Source organism: Mirounga angustirostris, unplaced genomic scaffold, assembly GCF_029215605.1.
Source record: "Mirounga angustirostris isolate CCGP_5_RB_7025 unplaced genomic scaffold, mMirAng1.0.hap1 SCAF_9, whole genome shotgun sequence".
NCBI classification, from domain to species: Eukaryota; Metazoa; Chordata; class Mammalia; order Carnivora; family Phocidae; genus Mirounga; species Mirounga angustirostris.
Genome location: NW_026991717.1, coordinates 42495137 through 42505547, shown reverse-complemented (window position 1 = coordinate 42505547; position 10411 = coordinate 42495137). Strand labels below are relative to the sequence as shown.

Sequence of the window (10411 nt, the reverse complement as noted above, 5' to 3'; positions counted from 1 at the left end):
TTTCCTACCCCAAAAGGTGCTTCCTATAATTAAGACCCCAGCTGCAGTTATCTACTAAATTTTGCAGTATGTTAGGGCCACATAAATCCATGGCATTACATTGTAATTACTATTTAATTATACTGAATGTTACTGCATTAAATATGTACTTTTATACATGTGTTTCCATAGTTACAATGGCAAAACTGTATTTAGAATTAACAAATAATGGACTTCTTTCCATTTTTTAATTATTTAGCCCACTCACAGCAATTTGGAAAAGGACTGATAATCAAATATTTACGGTTTCTACTCCTGAAATGAGACAAACTAATCAGAATACACTTTTTTAAATGTTTATACCAAATTCACACACACGGTATATAGAAACATACAGCATACTCACACACACACTAAAAAAAAAGAGAGAAGGGAAATTTGCCCATAATCAAAACTTTATTGAAAAACTGACACCAAAATAGGACATCACTGTTGTAAAACTTACAAAATTAAGCATAATTACATTATCTTGGTAGATAACTGGAATTACTGAACTGATAAGGCTTTCTGCGATATAACACAAATTCAAGAGGTTGTGTGGATCATTAGTGTTGCTTTCTTCTAAATGAACACCCTGCAAAGGAATCACGAGAACATGTTAAACACAAGTGTACACTCTCTCTGCTATAGTCTTAATGACAAAAAGTATTTTTTCAGTTAAAAAAAACCCTAAGTTTTAGGAATATTAGAATAATATTCACATACAGGTTATTTATCCTTGTATGCCAGAAATTTACTATAATAAATCTTGTATATTTGAATTTATTCTGATGTGACTATAACTGTTTCTCAAATGCTATATTAGAGTCTATGTAAGACCATGAGCCTAAATTCAACAGTTAAGACTTTAATCCAAGCTGTCAGAAAGTGCAATCTTAATTTTTAGGAGTTACTCTGAATTACTTTCCTAAGAAACTGATTTTGATTAGAATTCTCTTCAAATCTATTAGGAAAACTCTAATACCCTATTAATCATCCATTGGCACAAAACTCCAAGATCATGACATGATATAAAGGTTTAAAAAATCTTACAAGTATACTTTTGAGAGAAATACTGCACTTAAATATCATATAGTGACTTTGTACTTAGATCTCACCAGGTCACACAAAATAGATGTTGGATTTGTTGCCAATCTACTTAAAACTCTTCTGGTGAGAACATGGAATTCACAACACCCCCAAAATATCACAAGCAAATTTCAAATATTACAGAATTACAAATCTGTAAGTACTACTATGGAAAACAATATACATAATTACTATTTTTTTCTTACTGCACAAAAGTGAAAGAGGAATTAAAATGGGATTTTTAGAGGCACCTGGCTGGCTCAGTTGGTAGAGCATGCGACTCTTGATCTCAGGGATTTTAAGTTTGAGCCTCATGTTGGGTGTAGAGATTACTTAAAAATAAAATCTTTTTAAAAAATAAATAAAATGGGATTTTTATTTAACCATTAAGTAGGTGCTCTGAGAAATCAAACTGCTGGCATTTTAATTTATACCTTAGTTATCTGTTGCCTAGCTAGCAATGATAAAAACTGTCTCCAGTCAAATGTGTCAAATACATATGAAACAAAATATTTACAAGAGAATTTTAAAAATTCTATGGTGTTAAAAATCCCTTATGTCCTATGGTATGTACTTATTCTTTTGCTCCATTCTGACTTATGTTTAATATTCCAAATTAAGCAGCCTAAATAACTACACAGAATTAGGTGTTCCAGACCAAGAAAAACAATAGTTAAAGGAGTTCTTTGCAAAATCAAAGGTATAAACTTATCCATTTGAGCAGGGCACTCTTTACTGAAAGAGCATACAACAAAAGATAAAATTATTTTGGTAATAATGAATTTATGATTTCTTTTAAACTGGTTTTTAATAAGGTGGACATTTATAATCCTAAAACCTCATCACTGGGTTAGAAAATGCCAAACGAATACCCTCTGTGAGTCTGGCCTTTCCTCCTGTTGGCTGGCACAACACTGTTGAACAGCCTACACAAAGAACCACCGTCTGAGCATGGCTGAAAACCGTGGTAATCTTGTAGCAACCTAGAAAAAGGACAACGTTAAAAGTGAAAAGCAGAAGAAAATAAAGCCTATTGTTCACCGTATTTCTAGTAAAGACCTTGTAATAGATGAAGAACATTAGTGCTGTACAATAACAAGCCACATATTTAAACTTTTCCAGTCGTCACATAAAAAGTTTTAAAAAGCCAACAGGTGAAATTAATAATATATTTTATTGAACTTAGTATTTCCAAAATATTATTACCATTTCAACATGTAATCAATATGGTTTTTATGTGTGTGCTACATCTTAAAAATCCAGTGTATATTTTACACTTTAAGAATATTTTCCACTTTGACTAGCCACATTTCAAGTGCTCAGTAGCTACGTATAGCTAATGGCCACCACACTGGGCAGCACAGCTTAACACTAAAGAATCAACATACTTCTCACTGCACCATAAAAAAGAAAACTAATCATCTGAACAGCTTAACGACTTAGTAAGTCAAATGTCTTATCCCCTTTGGAGTCTCATCTTCAGCAACCCCTCCCCCCAAATGTTTCTATAGTGGTTTGGATAGTTTATTAGGAAAATATCCTTTTTGACATTTCCAATTCTGTGATCCCACCTCTACTCCACAAAAGGTCCTAACTTATCTATCTAAACATACACACCACACTAGCAATCCCTTCAGAAATTTTCCTTGGGAAAGGAATTAAGATTTGAAATTTTACCTGGACATTTTACATCCATAAAATAGGAATTTGGGCTCTGAACTAGCCGTTTCTTTTTATGTTTTTTCTTTTCCTCTTCCAAGGACGGGTGTAGTAAATCTCTAGCCAACTGAATAAAAAAGCATATTATTATTGCTAGAAGGAATCCACACTGCTGGCAGATTTAACCATATGTGAAATATACATGCAAGACAAGGGATAACAGTCATACTCAGCAGAGGCAACACGCCAGATGTTATTTATTTAGCCTGTTAAGTAACTTTAATCAGTACTTTTTATAATGCTTGTGTTCTCCAAGTCCCGGTAAAGGAACCCTATGACGATCAAGAAGCCTCTGGTCGCGTAATCCCGTTCTTTACTCAACTGAGTACTAGTCTCCAATAAAAACAACACTGTGGTGCTAAGAACCTGACCCCAACCCTGCGCCCGCTGAGAGCAGAAATCGCTGAGGTAGACCCGACAGTGCCAACGCTGGGGCGATTTCTGCTCCCTGCCCCCGGGGTCCAACATCTGATCTGACAGGAACTCTGAGTGGCTGAAGCGTGACTGTCCTTGACGGAGTTAACATGTAAGGCAACTGCGAAAACAGTTTTTAAAAAGGAAACCGCAGAAAATCGCTTCCGAGAGGGGGCGAGAACCAACCAGCGCAAGAAAAGCAAAAAGACCAAAGATTAGTCTCACGGGCGCCCACCAAACCCCAAGAAGGCTGAGTGTCACCCGAGGAGCTGTCCCCTCCTAGCCACTGACTCCAGACCTGAGCCCAGGGCCGCCCCGGATCCTCCCCGCTCCACGCCCAGAACAGGGCCCGACACGCCGCGCTGCCCCGGCAAGTCCCAACAAGTCCGCCACGCGCGGAGGAGCTGCGGGCCCGAGCCACCGAGCCGTGTTCGGCAGGGACCCCTCCCCGGGCCCGCCGAGGCGTCGGGCGAACGCGCCCCCGCGGCCCCCCGGCAGAGAAGCCCGAAACAAACGGAGAGCCAGAAGTAAACAACTCACAGGCATGTTGATCTTTCGCAATCCCAGCCAGTCCCGATCTCTAAGGCGACACCCCTAGCGAGCAGCACGCGATCGGGCGAGCGGCATCAACTTCCGGGATAGAGGAGGCTGGGCGGAGCGGAGCGGCGGGGCAGGCGGGCCCGTCCGCTCTAGGCGCTCCTCTCGGTGGTGGGGTCGGCTTCGGCCGGGGCCGCAGAGCGCGGGCGGCGGGCGTCTGAGGGCGCCCTCGTTCCGAAGGCCCGGACGGCGCGAGCCGCGGGCCTCCTGGGCGGGGGCCGCCGGCCCTAGGGCTCCGCCTCGGACAAGTGGTGCCCGGGACCAGGCTGAGGCGGTGCGGCCCGGCTGGGAAGCCGCCTGGGGCTTAGGCCGCGGAGAAGGGAGCGGCGGCGGCCGCCCCAGCCCGGTCGCGTGGCGGGACCCGGCGGGCGCCTCGGACCGGCCCTCCACGGTCCCGGCCGCCGGGCGCCAGCTCTGCGGCGGTTCTGCGGTGCGGCAGGTGTCCGCTCGTTTATTAGAACCAGTAGCATTAATCAAAACTATTAATCCGTGGCCGCGAAATTACGAAAGTTTCGTATACTTGTGCATCCAGCTTCCAAGGAACTGGTTAAGTTCTTCGGGGGATGCGGCTCTGCCTTGGGTTTGCTTTGCCCTGAGAAAGTTTTTAAGAAGCACCGATTCGCTACCAAGCGTGGTTCACCGCAAGGCTCCTTCCCGCCTCTGAGAATTACACCTTCCAGAGCGGACAACTCGGGCCTGAAGAAACGGCGTCGAGAGCCGGACTTGAAATATTCTTGCGGAGGACGAGCTTTGAGGGATGGGTGTGAATACGATCAAAAGCTAGGAAACCAGGCTCTCTCTGACAAATAAATAAATAAAACCTTTAGACAAACCATAAGAGACCCTTAATCTCAGGAAACAAACTGAGGGTTGCTGGAGTGGAGGTGGGTGGGAGGGATGGGGTGGCTGGGTGATGGACACTGGGGAGGGTATGTGCTATGGTGAGCGCTGTGAACTGTGTAAGACTGAGGAATCACAGATCTGTACCCCTGAAACAAATAATACATTATATGTTAATTAAAAAAAAAAAAAAAGCTAGGAAACCAGGGAAATGCTTGACCAGAAAAATGTCCTACATGACATTCTCCATCACCTTTTATTTCACACATTTTGGGAAATGCAGAAAAAATGAAGAAAATTAAAATTACTATCCAGAGATAAACATTATTGACAACTTGACCGATAATCTTCCAAACATTTTTTATTTACGTGGATTTAGGTTTGTTGGGGATTTGGGTTTTACATAATTGCTATCATCTTGTGCGTATTCTTTTGTAGACTTGATTATCTCCCCACTACCTATAATGAACATTGTTCCATGCTACTACATACTTTACTACATTATGACTTTTAATGTGGACATAGCATTCATCCTATGAATATATATCCTCCTTTCATCCATACACTAAAGTGGTAATTGGGTTTGGGTTTTTCAATGTTTAGTATTTTAAATATGACAAAATATTAAATACTTTGTAAAGATAAGTATATGGAATAATACAATAGTGTAGCAGAATAATGACCCCCAAAGACTTCAATGCCCTCATCCCCAGGACCTATAGTTACATGGCAACTGGAATTAGGGTTGCTAATTAGCTAATTATGAGTATTATCTGGGTAGGCCCAAAGTGATCACAAGGGTCCTTAAAAGTGGAAGAGGAAGACAGTGAAAGAAGAGTAAGAGAAAGAGATGAAGTGATGAAAAAGGTCTGAGAGAGGCTATGTTGCTGAATGTGAAGATGGAAGAAGGGGGGCCAGAGCCAAGGAATGTGGACAGCATCTAGAAGCTAGAAATAGACTCTGACCTGGAGTCTCCTGAAGGAACACCGTCCTGCCAGCCCCTCTGTTGTAACCCAGTAAAACTCCGGTCAGACTTTGAACTACAGAACTGTGAGATAAGAAATTTATGTTGTTTTAAGCTGCTAACTTTATGGTAATTTGTTACAGTAGGAAACACATACAGTAATGAAGACCGTGTAGCCACTCCCCAACTCTGTCAAATCTGACCATTCAATACCCCCTCCCCAGGATTTGTTATTTTAAAAATAACACTGTAGAAAATATTCTTGTGGATAAGTCTCTGTGCACATCCTTGATTATTTCCTTAAGATAAATTCCTAGAGGGGGCGCCTGGGTGGCTCAGTTGGTTAAGTGTCTGCCTTTGGTTTAGGTCAGCCCAGGGTCTGGGATCGACCCCTACTCCCTGCTTAGTGGGGAGTTTGCTTCTCTCTCTTCCTCTGCCCTTCTGCCCTGCTCGTGCTAGCATGCTCTCTCTCTCTCTCTCTTTCTCTGTGTGTGTCTCAAATAAATAATCTTAAAAAAAGATAAATTCCTAGAGGAGAAATTCCTGAGTCAAAAGTTATGCATATTTTAAGCTTTATAATATAAACTGCCAAATTGCCCTCCAGAAAAATCAAACCAATTTACATTCCAATTGTAAATGTTTGAGAATGCCCCTTTCTTTGTACCCTTGACGATACTGGATATTATGTTTTTCCCTATGTCCGTCCATCTTGAAGAACTGTATGGTATTTTATCATACCACTGTTATTTTAATTAATATTTTTCATGTGCTTATTGGCACCTAGCATATTTCTATTGAGATGATCATCCATTTCTTCCTTATGTATCCTTTTTTTTCTTTTAAAGATTGTATTTATTTATTTGACAGAGAGAGACACAGCGAGAGAGGGAACACAGGCAGGGGGAGTGGGAGAGGGAGAAGCAGGCTTCCCGCTGAGCTGGGAGCCCAATGCGAGGCTCCATCCCAGGACCCTGGGATCATGACCTGAGCTGAAGGCAGACGCATAAAGACTGAGCCACCCAGGCGCCCCTGTATCTTTTTTTTTTTTTTTTAAGTAGGCTCCACGCCCAGTGTGAGGCTTGAACTCACAACCCTGAGATGAAGAGTCGCATGCTCTACCAAATGAGTCAGCTAGGCACTTCCCCCATTATGTATTCTTTCATATTAAGGCCATTAACCAGTAATCACATATGCTGCAAATATTTTTCCCAACTTGTTATTTCCTATTAACTCTATCTTATTAATTGGGGGAGTGATTTTAAACTATATAGAATTTTTTAATTTCGTATACATATATTTCAAACCTATTGGTGTTTCCTGTTTTGCTTTTGTGTTTTGACAGGCCTTTGCCATCTTAGGATCAGCTAAACTTTCTTCTCATTCTTTTGTTATGATATTTATCCTTTAACTTTTTAATTCACCTGGAATTTATTCTGGCACTTGATGCATAGTAAGACTCAGAACACTTTCTAATGATCACTCCTAGTTATTGCTTCAGTTCCTTACTAATGCCCAGGATGGTGTCAAAACCCTCAACTTCTGAGACACTATAAAGACAGGTGGAATAGAAGTCAAGGTCAGGAAGACCTGGGTTCTATAACTCTCCCTCCTCCTCCAAAGCTCAGTGTCTCCTACAATGTCCCTGGGTCCTTGCACTGCTGGCAGATAAAGGGACCCAGAGCCACTTTGCCTTGTCAGCCCGCTGTCAGGGAATCCCACCTGGCTTCCCAAAGAACCATGAAGTTCCAGTTGGAGTTCGTATGCTGCTGAGAACTCCCCAGCTGTTCTATCTGGCCACATCTGAGAAAGTCCTTTGTTCTCTCCAGTTCCCCACCAGTGCCTTCACCTGAGAAGTATGCAGCCCTCTCTGCTCCCTCCCCCCTTTGTCAACATCAGACACTGGGAAAGCTCACAGGTGTTCCAGCTAAGCCAGGGACTTAACTGGTGCTAAATTTCAGGCTAGCCAAGACCAATTCTAAATAGGTCAGATCCCTATTTGCCCTTGGGTTGGCGTGCCTTTGGCTTGTGCCCCTTCTTTTCCCAGAAAGGTGGTCGGAAATTTAGTTTTGTTTTAAGAAACTCAGGGTGTGAGGTGGGGCCCTAATGATAACTTTTCACACTCCTGCCTTTCTGAGTATTTTTCTGAGAAACTCAGAGAAATCGGTGTCATTAGGAAACTATATAACAAGGCTGCATTCTTTTTCTCTTCCTCTGTGGTCCACCTGTTGTCAGGAATCAAAACATGTGTGGCTTATTCTCAACACATTCCTGAAATCAACAGCAACTGCTGAAAGCCCGCCTTGTCTCTGCTCACCAGTTCTCCACAGGGTCACAACCATTGTCCCAAAAGCTCCATTGTGGGGGGTTTGAAATCCATCTGTCATTCATGGGGATGTTTGACACGCTCAGGTAAGCTCCCATCTTTAAGAGGTAAGAGTCTCCAGGTGCAGACTCTGTTGTCATGTTCTTTTCCATGCCGCCTTAATTTATGACTGAAGCTGAGCCCCTAGTGGGCTGGTCCTATAGGCTGAATGCTTGTGTCCCTCTGAAATGCATATGTTGAATCCTAACCCCCCAGTGTGATGGTATTGAGCAGTGAGCTTTTGAGAAGTAGTTAGGTCATCAGGGTAGAGCCCTCGTGAATGGAATTAGCGCCATTTTTTTTTTAAAGATTTTATTTATTTATTTGAGACAGAGAGAATGAGAGAGACAGAGAGCACATGAGAGGGGGGAGGGTCAGAGGGAGAAGCAGGCTCCCTGCCGAGCAGGGAGCCCGATGCGGGACTCGATCCAGGGACTCCAGGATCATGACCTGAGCCGAAGGCAGTCGCTTAACCAACTGAGCCACTCAGGCGCCCGAATTAGCGCCATTTTAAAAAGAGCTCCCTCACTCCTACTGTGTAAGGACACAGTGATGAGACTTCCATTTGGAGCTAGGAAGTGGACTCCAAATCTGCCCACACCATTGATCTTGGACTTGCCACCCTCCAGAATTGTGAGAAATAAATTGTCTGTCTTTAAGCCACCCAGTCTATAGGGTTTTGTTATAGCAGCCTGAACAGACTAAGCAGGCTGGCCTGGCAGAACATTTCACCTCATTCTTGGAGATTGTGCTGGGTTTTCTCCATGTGTCCCTGACCTGATCTGCTCTCCCTCCATCCTTCACCCTTCTCTGTGCCCAGGAGACTGACCTTGACGGACTGCACCTGCTGAGTTCCCTTGTGCTCTGGTTTCTAATTGGGTTGGGCCAATGAGATGCATCAGTAGGAAAGCACAAGGTGGGCGAAGAGAAATATTGGGGTATTTACTCCCCTGGTTCTATCCTTGACAGGCCCTTTTCTTCCATATGGCTGTATTACTCTGAAGGAAACAGTTGCTTCAGGTGTCCCTTTCCTACAACTCTTACGGGGTTCCAGTCACTACTTCCTTCCCTTTTGGTTCTTCTGCCTGAGGGGTGGTATCTCATGATCTTTTGTTGATTTCTGTTAACCCCGTCTCAGCCTTGTAAATAATACCCATATGAAGCTATCTTCAGTGATCTCTTTTGAATAGGCCTTTGTGATCTGCCAGGACGCTGACATGGGGATCCCTTGCCAGGATGTGCTCCTCTTTAGCCTGCAAGGCTTCGTAGATTTGTAGATGGGGTCCGTCTGCCCTTCAGCCTTCAATCCAACCAGGTCACTGCAGGGATGTCCATTGTCCCTGACTATAGAATCCTTCATGTTTAACAGGTTATGGCTTGAGATGGAAAACAGGAATCTTGAGACAGCCTAGAATCCTAGTCATGAAGATCTTTGCCACATTATGGGCTGCATTGGGACCACCTAGGAACTTGCTGGAAATGCAGACTCAGGCCCCAACCCCAGACCTTCTGGGTCAGAATCTGCCTTTTAACAAGATACCCTGGCAATTTGCATTCACATCCCAGTGTGAGAAACACTGCCCTAGATTTACCATCCCAGCATTCTCTCTGGAGTATTCCTAACTTCCTGTGGGACTGTAAGGAAGCCAGAACCCAAATTCCCACTACTCCAGGTAACAAATCAAGGATATTTCTCTAGATTGGAACAGAGCCCCACCCCCCCCAACCTCCTTCTCCAAGATGTTTTATCCATTTCAGCAAATCTTATTGTCTCTTACTATGTCGAGGAAACCTTTAAGTCAATGATACTCAAACTTGGTTGCATGTTAGAATCACCAGAGGAGCATCCTAGGTCAGTTTTAGAGCATTTGGGGGTGATACCCAGGCGATGGTGTGTGCTTGTTTGTTTGTTTATGGGGGGAGTGGGGTGGGGAGGGGCAGAGGGAGAGAGAATCTTAAGCACGCTCCACACTCACCACAGCCCAATGTGGGGCTCGATCTCACAACCCTGAGATAGTGACCTGAGCCAAAATCAAGAGCTGAACGCTTAACTGACTGAGCCACCCAGGCGCCGCCCCTACCCCGCCCCCCCGGCCCCGCTGCAGTAGTTTCTAAAACTCCCCAGGTTATTCCATGAGGAACCAAGGTTGAGAACTACTATTCTCAGTTCCTCAGAGGACTCAACATTTTCAAAAGCAAAGCCCAGAAGAACTATAGGCTACTCCCGCTGAAAGGTGGGGAGAGGGGAAAATACAGAGGGGGGATAAAATCATTGCTGTTCAGCTCCACCAGGCGGGGCATCCCAGCACTGCGCTACCTGGCTTGAGGATCAGGTGCCAGGTCTCCTGGTCTCCCCAGCTGTTTTCCTGCAAACCCTCTCATAGCCTGCCTGAATCTCCACGGAAGAA

General features: G+C 43.8%; 1 protein-coding gene across 2 annotated transcripts; it reads right to left on the bottom strand.

Annotated features, from left to right (window-relative positions):
* Nucleotides 1–412: 412 nt before the first annotated feature.
* On the bottom strand, nucleotides 413–3934 carry RPS27L (ribosomal protein S27 like). Of its 2 annotated transcripts, none has more exons than XM_045899917.2 (4): nucleotides 3781–3934; nucleotides 2785–2893; nucleotides 1980–2090; nucleotides 413–613 (listed from the first exon to the last, which is right to left on the bottom strand). In XM_045899917.2, exons 1-4 carry the CDS (start codon nucleotides 3784–3786, stop codon nucleotides 585–587), a joined length of 255 nt encoding a protein of 84 aa, XP_045755873.1. In that variant the 5' UTR covers nucleotides 3787–3934; the 3' UTR covers nucleotides 413–584. The 2 variants fall into 2 exon arrangements, with proteins under 2 accessions (XP_045755873.1, XP_054369465.1); XM_054513490.2 differs by lacking the exon at nucleotides 3781–3934 and adding an exon at nucleotides 3539–3693.
* Nucleotides 3935–10411: the final 6477 nt, after the last annotated feature.